A 22,361-nucleotide genomic window follows, 5' to 3' on the forward strand; every position below is an offset into this window, starting at 1 on the left:
AAACACTGAAATCTAATATTTTTTCCTCTGTACTGCAAGTGTGTGTGTGTGTGTGTGTGTGTGTGTGTGTGTGTGTGTGTGTGTGTGTGTGTGTGTGTGTGTGTGTGTGTGTGTGTGTGTGTGTGTGTGTGTGTGTTGATCTAAATTGTGTCCGTTGCACTGCGCTGTACTGAAACGACACAAGTAAACTCTTTGACTTCCAACCTGGGAGCTGGATACCGGACTAGACTCAAGAATAAAGTCGTGTTCCAACACATCTGTTGGAAATTATTAATGCACTAATTATTCATGCACTAAGGGATGGGGATATAAGAGTGTACTCGCCGTTGATTAAGCGCACTGTGTGTTTAACTTTGCAATATGGCAGTCACAGTAGAGCACATGGTATTATATAGCAGAACTGTATGCGGCTCAAGCGGGGTAATATTTCACTGTACGTTACATAGGATAGCTCAAACGTATGGTTGTAGAAGTGTCTCCCACTGTGTGGAGGATTTTATAGCATTCTTCTGAGTGTCACGCCCATGCCGGAGCAGCAGGAGGGCCTTGCTTCTCAGATTTCACCCTGAAACGTTCAGATACGACCTGTTGAGAGGAAGCAGGCTTCAGAGTGGAGCAGAAACCTGCGCATGTTGACATCCCGCCTCTGGAATGCAGTGCGGAATAAACTGGACTCACCGAACCGCCAGGTAAGAGCTCATCTGGCCGCTCTGAGAGCGACCGTGTTAGAAAACGGCCAAGTGCGTTTGTGACGGTGTTCTTTTTATTCATTCCGAGGTGTTAGATAAATGACCTACTGTAGCCTGTACCTACGATGCAGTGCATTGTTTCAAGCTGCTGTGGGGAAAAAACAAACACCTGGACCTGCGAGACACCTACCACACAAAAAGCAAACTTGTGCTACTTTTGTGGTGCTTGACACCAGTTAACGTGTTGCACTGTGCGAGTTATGTGTACTTTAAAAACAAGTATCGGTATTTAATTATCAGTCATTTAAACATGAAATACACCTTTATTTTAGATATATCTACGCAGTTATTGGCGTGCTATATTGCGTCAAAACAGCTTCCTCCAGCAGCTAATTTCTTAACAACTTTAAAGAGTTCACTTATTTAACATTTTTGTAAAACGTGTGTACATTAAAATAGTTATCAGTATTTAATTCGATGTAAGTTAAATATATATTAAGCGTTTATTTTAATTATATTCAACAAGCTACAGTTTTATATCCGGTGGTTATTAGCGTGTTCTACTAAGTGCGTCAAAAGCATGTTTCATCATTTAAATTGCTGACTTGTTGTTTCCAGGTGTATTTACCTCATAGCTCTTACCAGCTGTCTTAAAACCTTCTACCTAAGGTGAACCATGACACTGAAATTTGATATCCAGGGTCAAGTGTTGCCACCTGGGTACCTAACAGTTAGCCGGAGTTCAAGCTATTTCGTGATGGTGTCATTTTTTCCTGGTGAGGTCACTCCAAGGGCAATAAAGGCATCCAGAAATGAGTGACTGTATACCCTGTATAAATCCAGTCTTTTAGATTGGATATTTCATTTTATGTCTTTAACACCAGTGCAATGATTTCTTGTCTTATTATTAAGTAAAAATAATTTGTAGAATAAGCCTGTGGCTTTGGATTCATTCAAGAAAAATGAGTTCAAAGCAAAACTAAAGGACTTCCACAGGAACTGCATAACATTACTACTCCTTTGCTCTCTGTCTGACAGGCACATCAATAAGTGCACAATGTGCCACTCAAGCACTGACTTTGCAACATTCAGGCAAGCAGGCACATGTGAAACATGAGAAAACTATACAAAAAACCCCCAATGTAGTTCCATCACATACTTCACACAATGACATCGGATAGGCATGTTGGAAATGTCTTTTAACCCTCATCGTACTGTCAGGGGCCCGTGCAGACCCCAGAGGTAAATTTTTTTTGTCATATATCAAATGTATTTTCTTTCTTTGTCAGTCAATTAGTTCTTAGTAAAGTGGCATGGACATAGTCATGCCACACATTAAAAGCAGAGCTCATACCGCTGCATGACAATCCCCAGTCTGAGTGGCAACTAAATTAACTTTAGTTATCTCTAGTCATTTCTGCTTCCTGCACAATCATAGTAATTTGGTTCTTTGCACCGCCTGCAGAAAGTCAGGCCGAGCAGACAGGACTGCCCTTTATCACTGATTCATTGCATAATATTTATGCACAGATTTTCTAGGCACAGCCAAGGTAAGGGGGGCGTGGAGGGTTCAGTGGTCTCAGGATATCATCTCGGTTTTCTACGGCTTGGTGCACTTCTACTGGTACACTGGTCTTTATAGTTCAATCTACGTCCCAACCATCACCTGTGGTTGTGAGCTCTGGATAGTGACGGAAAAATGAAATAAAAGCAGAAATGGGTTCCCTCTGAATCATGTCTAGGCTCTCCCTCAGAGGCAGGATGGGAGCTGAGTCATTAGGGAAGCACTTAGAGTGCAGCCGCCATGCCTCCACATCCAAAGAAGGCCGTTGACTTGAGTTCAGGGATCCTCACCACCTCGGACTTTTCTAGAAGGCAGACCCAGGACATGGTAGAGATTGTTTCTCTGGGTTGGCTGGTTGTGTGTTTATCTGAAGCCTGATTGGTTTCATCATATAAATACAACAGAAATAATGTTTATTTAAAATGATTGAAAACTAAGTGATTCCACACTCAAAAGATCATAAATAAGCTTTTAAGTAACATGAATTACATTTTGGATAAAAGATGCAAGTTGTTTTAAAGAAAAGTACAGATTCTTGTTTTATATAAAATATGCATATTCATTTTTAATTAATTTGAATTAATAATTCTTTTAGATGACAATAACTATATAACTAATCCATGCATGTTAAATATGTCGGTAGGATGAGGGTTAAACTCTCTTCTAATGGTTGCCTGTTGTGCTTGAGACAAGCAAGAAAGTTCAGGCAGGAATCCATTAAAATAAGTCTAAAATGCTAACAATGAGCGTTCAGCGCTGTGAAGAAGTATTTGCCACCAGCTTTCCATCCCATACATCAGATGTAAAACTAACATAACATTTCATAAAAGGTACATCACACCAGCAGTCAAACATGGTGGTGGTAGTTTGATGATCTGGGTTTTAAAGTATGAAAAATGCAACAACAACAAAAAGGAATCAGGGGGTGGGCAAATACTTTTTCACAGTACTGTATGTCAAATTATTGTTAATATAAATTATTACAGTGAAATCAGTATCTTTGGGTCTCTGTATGTGTGTTGATATTTCTCCATATCTCTACTTGTGTTTCCATGTCACACTTCACCAGTTAGCCGTGGATAAGCCGAGCTGGAAGGTCTGTGAACTCCAGCTGTGTTAACTGTGTCTTTGTTCAGCCTGTGTTTGTTGAACAGTGTTCTTATTCACAAAGAACAAATGACATTCCTTTCGTCCTTGTTTTCTAAAGATCATCTTCCTACAGTTTTACAGGGTTTTTCAAAATTACAAATTCTAGTAAGATTTTTGGGGAACAAAAAAAGCAGACGCTGAAATTTCTAAACTCTTTGCAGTTTGATCCTGAGCAATATTCTTAAAGCTTCCCTTTACATATAAAAAACTCCTTGAGAGGGCTTTTTAGAGCAAATCATGCATGTGACATGCTCCTGGTTGCCTAGCTGGTTGTAAATGTTCTCTCAGTTTTAGTTTAGTTGTTTTGTTTTCTGTTACCACCCCACCACATTTTTTAAATGTGCTGCTGAGACCAAATTGAAATGAGGACAGATTTCTTAAAAAATCAAAAAAACTGAAAAGTACCAATTTAACATTTTTAATCAAAACTAATTTGGCTATTTTTGATTAAAGGCTTTAAACTTTTTAAATTCTTCGTGATTTACATGGTGTCTGAACTTTTCTTTTTTTTATGGAAGTGGGATTTAAAAAAATGAGTTTGGTCTTTTAGCTTTGAGCAATAAATTATTGTTCTTAGAAGATTCCAAGACTCCAAATAATGTTCCTTCTTTGGAGTGTAAAAAACACAACATTTGATATATATAAAATAAGTTCAGTCCTGGGATCTAGAATTAGTTGAAGGTGTTTAATGGATGTTGTGTAAAGTGTTAATGGGTCTCAGACAGAAGCATGGTAGGTTTACGGCCTCTTCAAGGGCTGCACGTTTGTTAATATTATAGCCTGGTGTATCATTAGCTGTGTTGAGGTCTGTAATTGGACAAAATCAGGCACATCTGTAGTCTGAGTCAGACATAAAAATTTCCATGGGAAAACTACCTGTTTTTTAATAGCTTTTTTTCCCCATTATGTTGATATGAAAGGTATTCCAAAGTAGAAATATATATTTTAAATGAGCAATACAAATGTAGAATAAGATTTATGACTGGTTCATTTGTTTGATTTATAAATTCTAATCTGATCCACAAATCTTATATTGTGAAATAGAAAATTAAAAAACAAAAGCTGAAAAGCTGAAATAATTGAACTCAAAAACACACCATCATGAAAAATTCATTGTTTGTTTGCTTTTTTTACATGTTCAGAAGGTCGAGCAGGTCATCTAATAATCAGGAGTTTGGTGGTTTGGTCCCTGGCTGTTCCAGACTGCATACAGACTGTCCCTTGGGCAAGATACTGAACAAGCTGCTGTCTGATGTGTTTATCGGTGTATGAATGTGTGTGACTGTGGGAATGAAGGAAGTTGCATAAAGTGCTTTGAGTGCTCAAAGAGCATAGAAGAGCTCTATATAAGAACAGTCCATTTATCATAGATTATCTAGTGCTGTGTGAATTCCTCTTACCTGTTCTTAGCTGAAGCAGAAACTGTGTGTGGTCTTCTGCTGCTGTAGAACATCTGCTTCAAGGTTCGATATGTACATTTAGGGATGCTCTTCTGCATGCCCTGGTTGTAAAAATCGACTTTATGAGTTACTGTTGCCTTTTTTACCCAAAGAACTGCTGCTCACTGGTTATTTTCTCTTTTCAAACCATTCTCTGTAAACCCAACAACTGTGCCATGGTTAAAGTCACTTAAATCACCTTTCTTTATCATTCTGATGCCTGGTTTGCTGCCAGCTTATTGGGCAGGTTAGATATTTCCGTCAAAAGTCAGTCGAACATGTGTACCTAATGACGTGTGTGTTTGTGTGTGTTTGTGTGTGTGTATGTAAAAATAAGAGCATACATAAATGAAATAATACTGAAGCATTATTTTTTATATTTCTAGACTCCACTCATGTCTCCTCACCTCCTTGCTACATCATTGTCATCTTCCTGGCTAATGCCATTTTTCCTGCTCAGTGTCCTGCTGCTGTCTGCTGCTGTCCATGGCCAAGGTATACACATATATCTAATAATCATTTGACTCTTACCAAGCAAGCTAATAGTGAAGTCGCATTAATGTCTTGATGATCTGCTGTGTAGCTTTTGCACATAAATGTGTTGTACCCACAAACTTTGGCATAATGTATCTACTTTGTGTTCTGTAGCATTTACCCACATTTATACAAACAGTTATTCCGACGTTCTATGCATTTGATGTCAGTGCTTTTGAGGCTTTCTGTGTGTCCCTGTCATTGTGTATCCACACAGTGACAAGAAAAATCAGGTAGGCACGGATGGCAGAACCTTTTTTAATTGGTACTGTCAGCATACAAATTATCGGGTCAATGATTTTATTTGAATTCAAGCATCAAAACATATTTGCTATGAAGAGAATGATAGCGAGGTCTTTTTCTCTGGAAAAGCAGTCACTCCCAAAACCAAATGAACTGAACTAATGTAACCATATTAGTCATAATCATCCAAAGACTGTGTTTCTCTGTAGCACAGTTTTTATTATGCTGAATGTATGTATTTAGTTTGATAATGAACAACTCACCATGTCAAAATGAACATATAAGGACAAACCAATTACTTTGAGGTATTTTTGAGACTTTGCTAGTTTCCATATTTACTTCATCGTTACTTAATACTACATCCCATAAAAGAAACAATCTGCAAGTCTCAAGGAACTTATTATATTTTGAGTGTTGAACTGGAAATGGTGGGCAAATCCAGCTGTTCTTAGCCCACAAATCGTAGAGCACAATACAGATACTGTATTTGGCTGCATAACTGCCTGTCTGTCTGGAAAAGTTGTTGTTCTTAGTGGATCTGTTAGACCGTGACCCTGACAAGACAGGGTCACGGTCAGTCCCGTCAGTCCCTATGTGATTCCCTGCCAGACACACATGTAGATGAAGACCCCCCAGTGGCCTCTGGGCCCAGTACACAGTCGCAGACAGAGGCCTTTACATGGATGCTTGCTAGTCAGGAAAGGATCTGTTGAGTGCTGAGGGACATGTGTTCACACAAGTTATAAAGTTCTGTAATTCATGCTGTTCATGTCTTCTTTACTTCCGTTTTGCATCCCCTCCCCTCCTTCCCCATCTTCCTCTCCATCTATAACCCCACTGCGTAGTAAATACAAAACCCTGTCACAGTGTAACTTTGTGACGTTCCTCTGACACGACCTTTGAACCTGCAGTCTCCAACTGGCGTCCTGTTCCTGTTTCTATGCTAGATGGGAGGACAGGGCATGCTTTGATGGATGCATGATGGAAACATGAAAGACACTGCTTGTTGGGGAAAACTCTGCTGGAAATTATGTAGATGAAGTCAGAACAAGAGATGAATTTGATGTGTTGAGAAGGAAGTGAGAGAATGGGAAGAATGAAGAAAGTTTCACTGCTTGTGTCTTTGATCTTTGAAAAGTCTGCAAATGTCATGTCAACTTTTTCCCTTGACCCAAGTCTTTAACCAGAAAAATGCGCTAAACATTTTAAAGCCAGATATTTTTTATTCTTCTCTTTGTCTCTGTCAAGGTCGTCTTAAGCTGACGGTCCTGTCTGAAGACAGACTGCAGATGAAGTGGAAGGAGGCTGATGGGCCTGTTCAGGGTTACAAGGTCAGAGTGAGACCGATTTCAGGTGAGAGTTCTCCAGCTGTGAAGAAAGTCCTCTGACAGCAGAGTTAAGAGCTCCTCCAATTTGATATACCTACAAAGTCTATCTAAAAGCCTTGGAATGAAATTGAAAGTATGAATCAGGTCTTAGGCTGAAATCACATGTTGTCCTCAGAGTAGGAAAAATAAGAAAAACGACAACCTTGGTAGCGTTCACAGGTGGTACCCACTGGTCATCAAGGTTTGGGAGGATTAAGAATATCACTTGATAGGATTTTCTAAAAGAAGAGAACAAACACCAAAATAGCATTTTTAAGACCAATACCAATATTTGGTGATTTAACAATATATTATGAGAATTTTTTTTTTCATCCACACAAAGCGTAAACAGATTTCCCTAACTCATGTAAGTACTCACTAAGATAACAGTACAGTTACAAATACGGTTCTTTTACTCTTACAACTCGTGGACTGTTCATTTACGTTTTGGTTGTGTGGGCAACGCGTGTTGCCAACAGGAAGTTGCAGAGTATCCTCTGGTAGACAAACGGTACAACATCAAAACTCGTACATGGCTGAATGGTGTTTCTTCTGTCCTTTCTTTGATTTTTATTTATCAGCCACTGTAAATGCTGATTCATCATATTGGCCGATATGTTGGTTGGGCTCTACGGTCAACGAACAGGCACTGCCACTTGATTGATTTAATAAGAGATTTGTCCTGTATTATTGTGCAGAGGTATTTTAGTATAATGATGCACATCTGGTGTGTGAAGTTTTTGCTTCTCTGATAAATGTTCCAACACCGTTTTGCACATCAAGTAAGGTTGTGTTTGGGAAGCAACAGGAACACACTCAATCCTGAAAATGCTATGTAACATTTTCCTATGGTTTCCAGCAGTACACTCGCTCCCAAGTGTCTCAAATGTATAATAATTATAAGTTTTTAATGACATAATAAACATCATGAAGTTTATTCATAAGCTTTTATTATACCACACATCCCGTCTAGTTTGAAACTGCTTAAAAATGGGTTGGTAAAGTATTCTTTTGCCATCCAGACTGCCAGCTCTCTTGCTTTGCAGGTCATAATTTGGATAAAAATACAGCCCATTCTCCTCCCCTCTATCTCCACATCTGTGATTTTTCCTAAGCATTGTTTTCTCTTTGTCGGCATTTTAGCTCCCATTCCACACAGCGCAGCTAAGTCTAGGCAGGTCTAAGTGAGAGACAGAGATGAACTTAAAAGAAGAAGTTAATGCAGCACTTTTGTAGTGTGTTTAAAGTTGTAGGATGCCAGTAAGAGAATGAAAAGGTGGTGCTGAAAGGATTAAAGAGGTAAGGCTGTCCAATTCTGGCAAAGTCATTACAAAGAAGTGCCCAGACGTTCAACAGGTATCTGGAATTTGAAGGATCAGATGAAAATGCACCGTAGAAAGTGTGTAAAAGTTATTTTTTAGATCAGATGAAGAAAAAGTAGGAACTGTTGGTTGTTCAAAAGACCCTTGTTAAGATTTAGTCCTGGTCTTTTTTGGTTTTTGTTCCAGAAAAATATGGCAGTGGTATGAAGTTTTGTTCACTGATTTATTGCTTACTTAATAACTTCAGCAATAAAAATATACTGCCTAGTTTTGCATGATCCAGTAAAATATATTATATAAAATATAATATAGAAGTAAAAATGTTGACCTCGTATGTCAGAATTATACATAAGAAGTCAAAGTTTTGACTTACGAAGGCAAACAAAGGAGTGATGTCAAAATTGCAGAGCTGGTAAGTTTTTGAGCTCACATGTTTCTAAAATTTTGTATGTGAACTTTCTAAGTTAATACATCACAATTTTAATTCATTAATGACTATTTATCTCCAGAAACATGCTTCACAAATAGTTGCCGTTTCTATTATGTTTCCTGTTGAATTCAAGCATAATTCAAGTTATGCAAACTCTGTCTTCAATGTCACACAGTGATGTGTTTTTATATAATTCGCTTTACATATATAGAAAGATTAGTCACCCCAAATGCTTCTTTTTTCCAGAGGTGCCACAGCCAGAGCTCATGTTGACTACCACCCGGGGCCGGGCAACAGTGGCAGGTCTGGACTCCAGTCAGGAATATTACCTCCAGGTCCTTGTGCTCAATGGGACGACAGAGAAACTTCTTGCAAAGAGACGATTCACAAGTAAGCAAGACAGCAGGGTTGATCGGAGAAATGGAGACAATTTAAAATCGTCTGTCTGTTGTGAGACTATATATTTAGTAAGTTTATATACTAGTTTTATATATAAACTAAGTTTCCTACTTACAGTGTAAGTAAAAAGCTTTTTGTATGTTGAGCAGAGATAGTAGTAGGAGATAATAAATATATTTGAGTTGTTGACAGTAATCAAGAGGTTCATGTAGATTGTAATGTTTAAATGAGTGACAACTGTCATCTTATATAATATTCTGAAGATCAATTTTTTTACACATGCAAGCCCATAACCTCACGCTCACAGTGGCTGAGTACTAATATTACCAGTTGGATTACGTGCTTGGATTGAGTGTTTCTCTAGGATTGTAAATCCGCCTTCTGACACAAACTTACTGGTAACGTTACAGTCGATGATGGCTTTCTGGGCCAGAGAGCCTCACACAGTCACCCACACTTCATGACTGTGTTTAAGCAGGAGCAGCTTGCAGGGAGGAGAGCAGATTTAATTTAATTTAATTCCTAATGACAGAAATAGCAGGATTCATTTTAATGAAGGGTCACTTGTGTTTGGAGGCTTAGACTCAGGCATTGTAGCCCGTTGGGTTGTTTTCCTCCCCAGTTTGTGAGTCCCTTTCACAGTCGACATATTGTAAAGTTGTAAATGATTCTCTCATGTTATTGTGTTATATTTTCATGTAGCCTCTGGCTGCTTGCAAAGGATGAAAGAAGTATTAGATTACTGTGTCGAGGTAAGCGTGTCCAGGCAGGCCAGAAAATGCCTCAACTTGGAAATTCGGAACGCCGGCTGCCATGTTGGAATGATGGCAGTCTGGGAATTCTTTCCTGATGTGTCTTCATCTTATTTTAACTCCCTCAGGGTCCCTTACTTATTTAATACTGTTACTGCGCCAAGGCAATTCTTACTTTTCATCCTCATTTGCAGCTCTTAATAACCCATTTTGTATTCACAATATAACATAGAAAACATAATAAATGTTTAACTGAGAATTTTTGTCCCTTAATTCCAGACAAAGATATGCTAAAAAGACTTTTGGAGATCTTACAGTTTTTTCTCCTTTTGTGTTTGCATATGAATTAAAGCAACTTTTAGCACAGTGAATAACCTGAGACACAAGTGACTACAGTGGGCTCATAAAGGTTCTTTGACCTTTAACCATGAGTCTAGTCTAGAGTAGTTTGAGTTGTAGTCACATGTGTAATCCATTGTACCACTAACTGCATGTGCTGCAAAATCCACACAAGATCTATTGGTGATTCCTGAATGGTGTGTGCTAAAGTTTACTCAACTTTCAAGGATGTGTTATTGACCAGTACTGTGTATGCTCTTCAGTGATAGACGTCATAAAGGTTAAGAACTGTGTCGGGGTGGTTACTCAAAAAACTTGTCTATTACACATTACTTGTTACTTTTCTTAAAAATAATGTAGTACCTTACTTGATTACTTGCCTGGAAAAAGTAATTTGTTCCACTACTTATTAATTAGTTTAAAAATCACCTAAAACACTGTTGCATAGTTACCATTAACAATAGAAACCTTAAAGTCCCAAACACCAACACAAATCCCTATCCTAATGAAGACACACATACAATCTGACTTTCATGTGTGAACACAAAGCTGACAGCACAAAACAAAGCTGAAAACCAGCTGACACTTCAAAGTGATTGTCATGGTGATTCTACTTTAGAAGCATGAACAGGCAGAAGTGCAGGCTGCAAGTTGACTGCTCATCAGTCTGTTGAAGTTCGGGGTCTGGCTGCTGGGCTGGGATCAGCATACACTAACCTTTATCTTCACTCTGGGTTCTTGGCTATCTTTGTGTTAGCATGTTTTCTGTGCAGATGCTGCCAAAAAGCTGATGTTGTGTTTGCAGCATGACGCGGTTGTTTCTGTCCTGGACGTTGTTACTGCTTTACTATCATGTTCCTCTGAATTTATGCAATAATATTCAAATTAATTTTCATATTGACAATAAAAACATGTAAACTCCTTTGTGACTTTGTGCTGGAAACTAATAGCAAATAATGAGATTGGGCATGTTTTGGCAAAGTGACTGTTGTTCTTTTAGAGATATTTGTAAAGGTTTTTAGAGCTAACTAGGAGTTCAACCTAGAATCTCCTCATCTGTAGTCAGGCACATTATCCAGTGCACTTCTAGGTCCATGCGTTATAAAAGCCACTTAAGATCTTTTGGGATTTTCTGATGTATGTCAAAATGTTATGACTAACACACTAGTTATGTTATTTGCACAAGGGTTGTTAGGGCCACCATGCCGAATACTAACATTTATATAATCATAGAAACTTGTTTTCCTCAGCAGGCTGTTGTTTTGATGTTTGAGCTTTAAATATTAAACTTGTCACATTATCTGTAAGACTATTGTGGATTTACTCTTTTTTTGTGTTCTTTTTGTGTTTTTTGTGTTCTGTGTACGTCAATTTTTAAAAGCTGTTTCTGCCAGTAGAAATATAACTGACCTTCATATAAACTGACAAATTAGTTCAATTGAATTTTATATATGTATATGTATATATATATATATATATATATATATATATATATATATATATATATATATATAAAATTCAAAAATATTCAAAAATATATATATATATATATATATATAAAATTCAATATATATATATATATATATATATATAAAATTCAAGCCTGGGAGCTTGAGGGTCCTGCGCAGTATCTTAGCTGTTCCCAGGACTGCGCTCTTCTGGACAGAGATCTCCGATGTTATTCCCGGGATCTGCTGGAGCCACTCGCCTAGCTTGGGAGTCACCGCACCTAGTGCTCCGATTACCACGGAGACCACCGTTACTTTCACCCTCCACATCCTCTCGAGCTCTTCTCTGAGCCCTTGGTATTTCTCCAGCTTCTCGTGTTCCTTCTTCCTGATATTGCTGTCATTCGGAACCGCTACATCGATCACTACGGCCGTCTTCTTCTGTTTGTCTACCACCACTATGTCCGGTTGGTTAGCCACCACCATTTTGTCCGTCTGTATCTGGAAGTCCCACAGGATCTTAGCTCGGTCATTCTCCACCACCCTTGGGGGCATCTCCCATTTTGACCTCGGGACTTCCAGGTTATACTCGGCACAGATGTTCCTGTACACTATGCCGGCCACTTGGTTGTGGCGTTCCATGTATGCCTTGCCTGCTAGCATCTTGCACCCTGCTGTTATGTGCTGGATTGTCTCTGGGGCATCTTTACACAGCCTGCACCTGGGGTATTGCCTGGTGTGATAGACCCCAGCCTCTATGGATCTTGTACTCAGAGCTTGTTCTTGTGCTGCCATGATTAGTGCCTCTGTGCTGTCTGTCAGTCCAGCTTTGTCCAGCCACTGGTAGGATTTCTGGATATCAGCCACCTCCTCTATCTGCCGGTGGTACATACCGTGCAGGGGCCTGTCCTTCCATGATGGTTCCTCGTCTCCCTCCTCTTTCTTGGGTTTCTGCTGCCTGAGGTATTCACTGAGCACTCGGTCAGTTGGGGCCATCTTCCCAATGTATTCTTGGATGTTCGTTGTCTCATCCTGGACTGTGGTGCTGACACTCACCAGTCCCCGGCCCCCTTCCTTCCGCTTAGCGTACAGCCTCAGGGTGCTGGACTTGGGGTGAAACCCTCCATGCATGGTAAGGAGCTTTCTTGTCTTTATGTCAGTGGCTTCTATCTCCTCCTTTGGCCAGCCTATTACCCCAGCAGGGTACCTGATCACGGGCAGGGCGTACGTGTTGATGGCCCGGATCTTGTTCTTACCATTCAGCTGACTCCTCAGGACTTGCCTGACCCTCTGCAGGTACTTGGTGGTTGCAGCTTTTCTAGCGGCCTCTTCATGGTTCCCATTCGCCTGCGGGATCCCCAGGTACTTGTAACTGTCCTCTATGTCTGCAATGTTGCCTTCTGGTAGTTCAATCCCCTCAGTTCTGACTACCTTCCCTCTCTTTGTTACCATCCGACTACACTTCTCCAGTCCGAACGACATTCCATATATATATATATATATATATATATATATATATATATATATATATATATATATATACTGTTTACAACTTGCATAGTTCCCATTTCTGTATAACTGTATATCTCAGATTTCTGTAAAGTTATTTATTTCATATTCTGTATAGTTTTTCATATTTATATCCTGTTCATAGCCTGTACATAGCTTGTACTCACTACAGCCTGTACATACTTATAGTTATAGAATATTCACAACATACTTCATACCGTGTACATTATAACATACCATAATAGACCCATTTCTGTAATATACTCACATATCTATATTATTGCTAATATATATTGTTAATATATCTATATCACTAAAGCACTTCTGGATGGATGCAAACTGCATTTCGTTGCCCTGTACCTGTGCATGTGCAATGACAATAAAGTTGAATTCTATTCTATTCTATTCTATTCTACATATATATATATATATATATATATATATATATATGTGTGTGTGTGTGTGTGTGTGTGTGTGTGTGTGTGTGTGTATGTATGTATGTGTGTATATACAGATGATCAACATTTCTCTCTTCTAGTGCAGACTCTGCGGGAGGAGGAGATGATCCGCAGTGGCACCAGAGAGCACAGGAAGAAGTTGTTGCCAGGTGGGTCAGGATCAGGAGAACTGGAAGATGCAACAGAGGCTCTGCTGGATGTACCAACAGTTCTGTATCCAGAACCTACGACCACCACTCCTGCCTCTGCCAGTACTACAGGTAGTTTATGGTGGTAGATAGCATTAAATATGAAAGAAAATATTATTGTTGACAATTTTAGACTCTCATGTTTTCCCTTGATGCTAACCTTTTAAGCAGCAACATATTATAAAATGGGTTGCTATGGTCACAAGGGATAGTAGTGACCACTATATCACAGCCACTAGTTTATTGAATATTGTGCTTGCTCCAGTGTAATCCTTTATTAGTTTCCTAAATAATGGTGTGTGAAGCAACTTAGGTTCCATGGATATTTATCTAGCTCTGTGCACCATGTACAGAGAGGGCGCCAACTATGAAAAGAGGCCCCTGCTCCAAAACTGACACCTTGAGCATTGACTGAGATTTGTAGCTTCCCATATGGACAACTCAAATGCCCTCTAGAAAAAGGTTTTACTGTCAAAAACTTTGAAAAAATCTCAAAAATCCCAAATAAATTCTAGCTTGTGCACTCAGTAATTAAAGTAATGAATTCATTCATTAGTTAATTCATTTAACTGATTAATTATTATTTTAGTAATTGAGGATGGGAAGAAAAATTAACCCCAAACTGACATTCATGCCCATGATGAGTGTATATAAGCTTGTGACCATAACTCTATATTAAAAAAATAGTGAGTCCTGTACGTTTTTTGGGGGGTTAAGGTGTTTTCTGACAGCTCTTAGTGACAAAGCCACACAAAACAAAAACATAGAGCACACAACATGTTCTTGCCACGATTGGTTAGTTTGAGACATGTTATTGTTCATCAGAATAACAGATCTCTGAATACTACGTGCTTTGCTGATGATATTAGTGTTTTGAGTAAAAGTTACCACAAAACAACACAAAGCAGAATAAGGACACAGCCAGTGGCGTGATCAGATAGGACACATACATTTTGTCTCTTTCATGGATAATGCTTACAAAGCTGACTTGAGCTAGCAACAAGCTCACATAATCTGAGCCATAGTCATACATGTTTTCTTTTGCACTACATTGGCTGCTGGCAACTATTCACTCCCACACAGTTTTATAAACAAGTCAAAATACTTACTGGGGAAAACTGGACTTTTTTCTGACTTTATCAAATGTTTATCATGAAATGAAAATGTTTATTTGTTAACAGCTAAAGAAGGTTTTCTCTCACTTTCCCTTTGATGCTTATGAGCTCAGACTAATCTAAAGTCATCAGATTTCTTGTCATGCACAGCCTCATCTGGTCCCCTAAACAATTTTGGCTTATCTTAATGTAACCCCACCCAAGTGGTTACTATTGCCTCTCTTCTCCAGAGCCTCCAGCTACAGATACCCCCTCTGAACTCCCAGATAAGACCCCTGAGAAAAGTGGCAAAGAGAAGAGGAAGAAGAAGAAAGAGCGGGATCGTTCCAAGATGGAGAACAAGGAGGAGCAGGGAACAACACAGGGTAAACCAGCTCAGGAGAAACCCCGAAAGAGCCCATTTCCCACCCAGCCAGGTACCGATAAACAGTGCCCTCCAGTGTTACATAAACCTGACAGAATCACCAATCACAATAGCAGTGATCACTCATTTTAAACTAAAGTAATGTCTGGCCTCCACCAGCTTCCTTCTCTTGTAACTTAACAGTAAGTGTTTGAAATGTGATGACAGTGTTTACAGGGGGGAGGGACAGCTAAAAGCGATAATGACAGACCATTCTGTTTGGCTACAGGGCATTTGTTTCGCCTCTCTCCTTTATAATCGAAGGAAAGAAACAGACGTTCACATGCATGAAAGCTCACTCCTGCATCTGTGCACCATGTCGACACATGTACACAATAGTTAGACGCCTTCACGTTAAAAACAGTTTTGGTGCCATCTGTTTCCTCATTTAAAGTACGTGTGTTCTTTACATCCTTTACTTCTTGTGTTATTTATTAAGGTATGTCTTCAAGGAAACCATTTGAATGTGCGAGCGATGCAGCTGCAGACATCGTGTTGTTGGTGGACGGCTCCTGGAGCATCGGACGCATTAACTTCAGACGTGTCCGAGACTTCTTGGAGGGCCTAGTGACACCTTTCCACATTGGACCGAATCACATTCAGATCGGTGAGAAACAGAGCGTGGAGAATGGTGGTGAAAACATTTCTCATCACTAACATTGTGAAAGTCATAGTAGATTTCAAATAGAAGTATTGCCACACTGTAGATGTCCTGACATCATCATTCACACTGTTGCAGGAGTATTGACATCACTCTGTTTCTCTTTTTGCTTTGCTCATTCCTTTTCTGGCCTTCTGGTTGTTATTGTAGGTTATTGTTATTGTTATACTCACAGATTTACTACTGTCACTATTGCTCACATATAATTTACTATTACATAATTTTATAATTCATGTTTATACTTTGTAAAAAATTATACACAGTCAAATGTAATCTATTGCAGTTAAGCGAGATAAAAATTGTAATCTGTTGTCATCAGCACACATAACATTTTATATAATTTATGATGTATTTTCCAGCCACTTTTGTTATTTGATTGGTTTTATTACTGATCCCTGATCCTGAACCTGTTCACAGTCTCAGGGCAACAAATACACACAAATGTTTGTATTCTTTAGCGTGGGCCTACAGCTTTCTCATTTAATCCAAAGCGCCTGTTTTCCTAAATGAATTAGATTTGGTACGTATACTTAACCAAACAGCTCGCAAAAGTTAACAAGTCAAAGAACGATTCATAGACTAGGTTCATAGTGTTTCCTTTAACATAGTTATTTTAAGCATATATTACAATGTGAGCCATGAATAATGAATAGCTGTTACAGTGACTGCTATTGAGCCATCATGCAACGTTTATTGCTGCACTGCGCAGTCTTTATTAAAGTTTTATAGTTATATGTTGAAATGTTACTGTAACCATCCAGGTATTGTTTACATTGTTTACAAATCAGCTATTAACCATTTTATAAAGGTTATTAGTCAGTATTTCATAGATTATTAATAGTAATAAACTATTAACTAACGGTGACTTGACTACGAATTAACTGTTTATTATTAATGTTCTATATAAAGTTTCCATCCTACATTTCTCAAAGTCCGTTTGCGATATTTTATATCTGACCGTCATGTGGGAAGAGCCTGACCAGGAGAACGGGGTTATATAATTTGCCCACATGGCAGCCAAGGCTCGCTGCTCCTCCCTGTTAGTGGTTAGTGTATGAGCTGCTATGTCTCATATTACTAGTTTATTTTCATCCTTTGTGAACATTTATGAATTCAATTTTTTGGTCCAGAAATCACCCAACTAATGTTACATGTGTTTATTTGTTTAGATAAAATAAGTTCTACCATGTTTCATACAAACGAAATATCCATCTTGTCATGCGCCGCGGCGCGCGTGCACAAAAGATCCAAACGCAGACTCAAGCGCTAGCAGAAAAGGACACTTTATTATAATAACAAAAGGCGACCCGGGAAAACCAAAGGAGCAAAACGAGGAACTAAAAAACCTGGGGAAACAATGATGCGAGGAAGCCGGAATCGGGACCGTGGGAGGCTGCAACAGAAAGGGGAGAAGATTACTAGGGAGCTGGGAAGCGGAGGAAACACATCAAAACTGAGTTAGACCAGTTGGCTTACGATTAGAGCGGGACCGTGGGAGCTGGGGAGGGAAGTCCGTGAGAGGGAAATCCGTAGAGGTAGTGGATGGGCCAGATGATGCACCGGGTGATCCAATTGAGCAGGAGGACAGGCAGGTGGCAGACGCTGAATGCCGGATCGAAACCTAGACACAAGTAGGCAGATTTAACGCAGCTCCAACAAGATATTAATGCAATGCTTTCGCGGGAGTCTAGTTACCACAGAGAGGTGATTAACGGACTGGCGTGGAGCATCCGTCAGCTCCTGGTTAAGTAGCTCTTCAGGTAATCACCCCGATGGAGAGCAGGTGTGCCGGTGATGGCCCAGCCTGGGGGTGTGGCTACCCGCGCATCACACATTCCACACACAGGACCACGGACCATGACACATCTATCCATTCATCTTCTTCTTCACCTGTTAATAAAGTCAAGGTCACAGATATAATACAGATACTTTGTTTTAGTCGTGTGAAGGGAACCTGCAAAGTAAGAATTCCATTGCTCTGCGTAACTATTTGTGTTTTGCGGTGTACATGACAATAAACATCTTGAATAAGTCCTGCTGTGATAGGGTGAGAGACTGGGGACACTGTGAACAGGCTGCTAGGCTATCACAGGGCTCAAACAGAGACAAGTCAAATCAATATTTGGCTTGTTCCCATTTGTGCATTAAGTTATTAAAATATCGACTTTTACTTACCATGCCAAGGTTTCATGTCATCATCCCCTGATGTGTGCAACACTTTATCATATTGTGCTGCCTTCATATAAGGTGCAACAACACTGTTTACACCCATTATTTCCATAAAAAATGCTGTAAAACCAGCATCATAAACAACCTTTTGTTGTTTATGAGGTGACAACAAAAGGTAAGGACAATTAACTCATTCACTGCCAGCCATTGGCAGTGAATGAGTTAAACCCATTGACTCATTCACTGCCATTGACGGCTATAGACGTCAATGGCAGTGAATGAGTTAAAGCACAGACATATTGAAATGGATCACTCAGAGAAGAACTTGACGGTCTTTTTGATTCTGTCTGTTATGAACTAACATAGATGATAAAATCATGTATAATTTAGAATCTTTGTTTTAGGACTGACACAGTACAGTGGAGACCCACGCACAGAATGGCACCTTAACAACTTCACCTCTAAAGAGCAGCTGTTGGAGGCAGTGAGGAACTTCAGATATAAGGGAGGAAACACATTTACAGGTACACACTCAGCTGATGCTGTTTGATACTGCATGTGTACCGTGCATTTGTCAGTGTCTAACCATGTCTCCAGGTCAGGCACTACTCCATGTCATGGAGGAGAACATGAGGTCCAGTGCGGGTGCAAGATCTGACACTCCGTTTTTTCTGGTGTTGTTGACTGATGGGAAATCTCAGGATGATGCCATTGCTGCAGCCAACCGGCTGAAAAATGCAGGCATTGAAATCATCGCTGTCGGTAAGATGGGCAAGTAGAGCAGGTCAAGTGATTTCCTTTTTTCAATTTAGCCTTTAGACTAAAACTACTTAGCCATTAGACTAGATTCAGAAGGGGTTCCACTACTTATTTTAACATGTTATGTCCTTAGCTGGTTAAACTATCGCACAACTTGGTGTTATTCAGGTGTAAAGAACGCTGATGAAGCGGAGTTGAGACAAGTGGCCTCGGAGCCAGTGGATCTGAATGTCTACAATGTTAATGACTTCCCTCTGCTCAGCAAGCTGGTGGCACGCCTGGTCCACATATTGTGCGGGAGGATAGAGGAGCGTGGCATCACAAAGCGTATGCCACCCATCTTTGTAGCTATCTATGTTTTTCTGCCTGAAACTGAGTTGTTTTTAATGGCATCAGATGTTTCCTGGAGATTTAATGCTCTGTGTTTCTGTGTGTCCAGGAATGGAGCCTGGTTCCACAGCAGATCCGGCCCTCTCCTACCCCAGTCCTACTGATCTCCGGTTTTCAGAACTTGGTTCCAGAGAGGTGAAGCTTCACTGGACCAATCCTGTGAAGCCGGTCCAACAGTACAGAGTTGTGTACCACAGTGCTGAGAGTCAGAGTCCACAGGAGGTTAGCATCTTGCCTCTTTTCACATGCTGTAAATAAAAATGGGGTTAGGCACCACTCTACATCAAGTTTAGCATTTTCGCTATTGGTATCTTTGTGATTGTTTTAATATGGTTGTGATCATATCTGGATGAGAAGGTTGAGCTGAGGCATAAATGTTAATGCTGGTAGGGGCTAGCTAAATGTTGAACATAACAAAAGAGCAACCACCTGTCTTTAAAAGTATCCTATTAACTCCTTATTAAAAAGCATTGTTTACTGTCTGATACATAAAACATTTCAGCCTCTGACTTATTTCCTGTTATGAATGTGAATTTTTACCGCACTAATTTAAATTGTAATGTGGTTTAAAGTTCTACATTACTTGACTGAGAGATGAATGCGAAAAAAGGCGGTTTTAACCTGTAACTGTTTGCTAGGCCTCTCCTGAGCTGTGGATGATATCGTGGTCTGTTCATTTTTGATATACAAGGTTTTTTCCCCTGTTTTGAAGCCTGTCTCATGTTGCTATTTGGACTTCAGTTCTGGGGTTGGAGCATTCACTTTCACTTTCTAGCCACAGAGGCTGCTGCTTGGTTCACAGGCACTGTTGCCATATGGGTTTAAAGCACAAGGATGGTTATGTAAACAAATCTCAACTGTCAATGTGAAGATTTTACAATTTCCAGGTCCAGAAATGAACTTCACTGCTATTACAAAAATTCCTAGATGTATATATGTATATTCCTAGATGATTCATAAGGTATAAAAACCCCCAGAATGTGTAGAACATGTAACATGTGCTATGTCTGTCCAGCAACAATAAGATCCTTGTTTAGAGGAACAGCAAATACTATCCAGTGCTGCTACATATTCTTTGGGTTTAGTTGTCGGATCGATCATATGTATGTCACGTCTTATGTATGATATGTTTTCAGAATATTAGTCTAAGCAGTGCTTTGTTTCCAGGTGGTGTTACCCGGCTCAGAATCTGTTGTGCTGCTGGAAGGCCTCTCCTCTCAAACTCTGTACCACGTCTCTATATTTCCCGTGTATGAGGACAACGTAGGCTTAGCGCTCAGAGGGACTGTCACAACATGTAAGACTAGCATCACTGTTAAAGGTGCTAAAGATTGATAGGTATAGAAAGTTAGCACAAATGTAGAGTAATTCCAGCTCCATCCTTTATGAAATGTGGTAATTTTGTCATAGGTGCTACAGTATCAGTAAGTATGAAGTTGCTGTAGTCAGCAGAATTCCCTTAAATTATATTCTGCTGATAACAAGGAACAGTCAAATGTTATTTTCATTATATCACTTATATAGTGAGTTGGCAAAAACAGCTTTTAGTGTTATATAAAGAATTCCCTAAAGCTATATAGATATTAATAATACTGGTACCCTGGGCAGTTTATATAGTAAGTTTCATCCAGGTTGAATAACACATCTAGGGAAAAAACATACATATACTACAAGCATCATAGTGAGGTTATAATAGTGCAGTTACACATGTGATTGGTTATTTAAAGAAGTTAAAGTTAAAGCTACACCCATGGAAGTTTGGTTGCTGTCACTGTTACTTTACACACCATGTGTACTCAGCAAACAAAGTACTCAAAAGTGTGTATACTACAAAGACATGTCTGTTTTCCTCTTAGTGCCACTGGCCATGCCTGCCAACTTGAAAGTGACTCCTTCATCTTACAGCACGTTGCAAGTGAGTTGGGGTGCTGCACCCGGCGCAACACAGTACTTGATCCTGTACTCAGCACTCAGCCACGGAGAGCCTGATGATGCCAAGGAGGTGATGACAGAATGTGTTGACTATATTTTGCTGCTGGTTAATGATACATAAAAAAGTAATACCTTGTAATTGCAGCTTATTGTTCCTAAACATTCATCTTCAATTACTCACCGTCATTTTAGACTACTGACTGCTAGTGGCCTATTACCACATCACAACATCAGTGTTCAGCCTTACACTAATGTTGGCAGATACAATCCCAACACAGCACAGTCCCAGTACAAAGCACTGCGCTCAGTAATGAGATGGATGAATGATGTTGTTTCTGTATTTGCAGGAGAAATTTGGTGCAGAACAAACTGTGGTGGAGCTGGCAGGATTACTGCCAGCCACAGACTACTCTGTCACTCTTTATGCGCTTTATGAGGAGGAACCCAGCGACCCTGTCACTGCTGTTACCACCACATGTGAGACATTATCTAAACAGTCTAAGACCGGATTTTTCACTTTCACTTACACTGTGTCTTTATGATTTCCTATTTTAACATTTATCCTTCTCCACCTTTCTGCACTCTACCATTGTTTCCTCTGCTAAAATGGTCAAAGATCAGTCTTCTGTAATATAGACATTAGTAACTGTACCTTTCCAAAGTTACTTCAGTACACTTGAGTGCACTTTCAAAGTTCTTCTGCTCTCGTTTTTTACTTTGCAGTCCCCCTCCCAACACCACTGAGTGTTCAGTTCCCGATGGTCACCCACAGTATGATGAAGGTGAGCTGGGTGCCCGGGGCTGGGGATGTCCCCGGCCATAGAATCACCTACAGCACCAACCACGGCAGTGATGTCAAGCAGGTACCTTCCCAAACAAGCCAGTCTTAAAGGATAGGTAACTTAACCTTGTAACTCTTCAGGAGACTACACAATTTCAATTTCATTAGCACCTAATAAAATGGCATGTTGTATCTGGGCTCAAGTTTTTTAACCAGTTTCTAAAAGCTCACTTTTACTACCATCGGTAACTCATCAGTAAAAGTGTGCTCTTCCTGCCATATGGAGTCTAACTAGTGATGCTCAGTGGAGTCATTTGTTTA

The 22,361-nt window shown here is 39.7% G+C and overlaps 1 protein-coding gene across 3 annotated transcripts in view; it reads left to right on the forward strand.

Annotated features, from left to right (window-relative positions):
- The first annotated feature begins 107 nt into the window (after positions 1–107).
- The window catches only part of LOC120722685 (collagen alpha-1(XX) chain), a 37,692-nt gene continuing 15,438 nt past the window's right edge, over positions 108–22,361 (forward strand). Inside the window, exons 1-15 of one of the 3 annotated variants that reach the window (XM_040013770.1) lie at positions 108–689; positions 5,228–5,336; positions 6,867–6,971; positions 8,984–9,127; positions 13,723–13,902; positions 15,176–15,361; positions 15,788–15,955; positions 18,583–18,702; positions 18,776–18,940; positions 19,106–19,264; positions 19,377–19,549; positions 20,495–20,624; positions 21,184–21,329; positions 21,607–21,736; positions 21,983–22,122. In XM_040013770.1, coding sequence (XP_039869704.1) covers positions 630–689; positions 5,228–5,336; positions 6,867–6,971; positions 8,984–9,127; positions 13,723–13,902; positions 15,176–15,361; positions 15,788–15,955; positions 18,583–18,702; positions 18,776–18,940; positions 19,106–19,264; positions 19,377–19,549; positions 20,495–20,624; positions 21,184–21,329; positions 21,607–21,736; positions 21,983–22,122 — 2,115 coding nt within the window. In that variant the 5' untranslated portion in view covers positions 108–629. Of the gene's footprint in view, positions 690–5,227; positions 5,337–6,866; positions 6,972–8,983; positions 9,128–13,722; positions 13,903–15,175; positions 15,362–15,787; positions 15,956–18,582; positions 18,703–18,775; positions 18,941–19,105; positions 19,265–19,376; positions 19,550–20,494; positions 20,625–21,183; positions 21,330–21,606; positions 21,737–21,982; positions 22,123–22,361 lie in introns of those variants that run through there. The other 2 variants (XM_040013769.1, XM_040013771.1) reach the window with 2 other exon arrangements.

Source organism: Simochromis diagramma, unplaced genomic scaffold (genome assembly GCF_900408965.1).
Source record: "Simochromis diagramma unplaced genomic scaffold, fSimDia1.1 OVJJ01000705.1, whole genome shotgun sequence".
Classification (NCBI taxonomy): Eukaryota; Metazoa; Chordata; class Actinopteri; order Cichliformes; family Cichlidae; genus Simochromis; species Simochromis diagramma.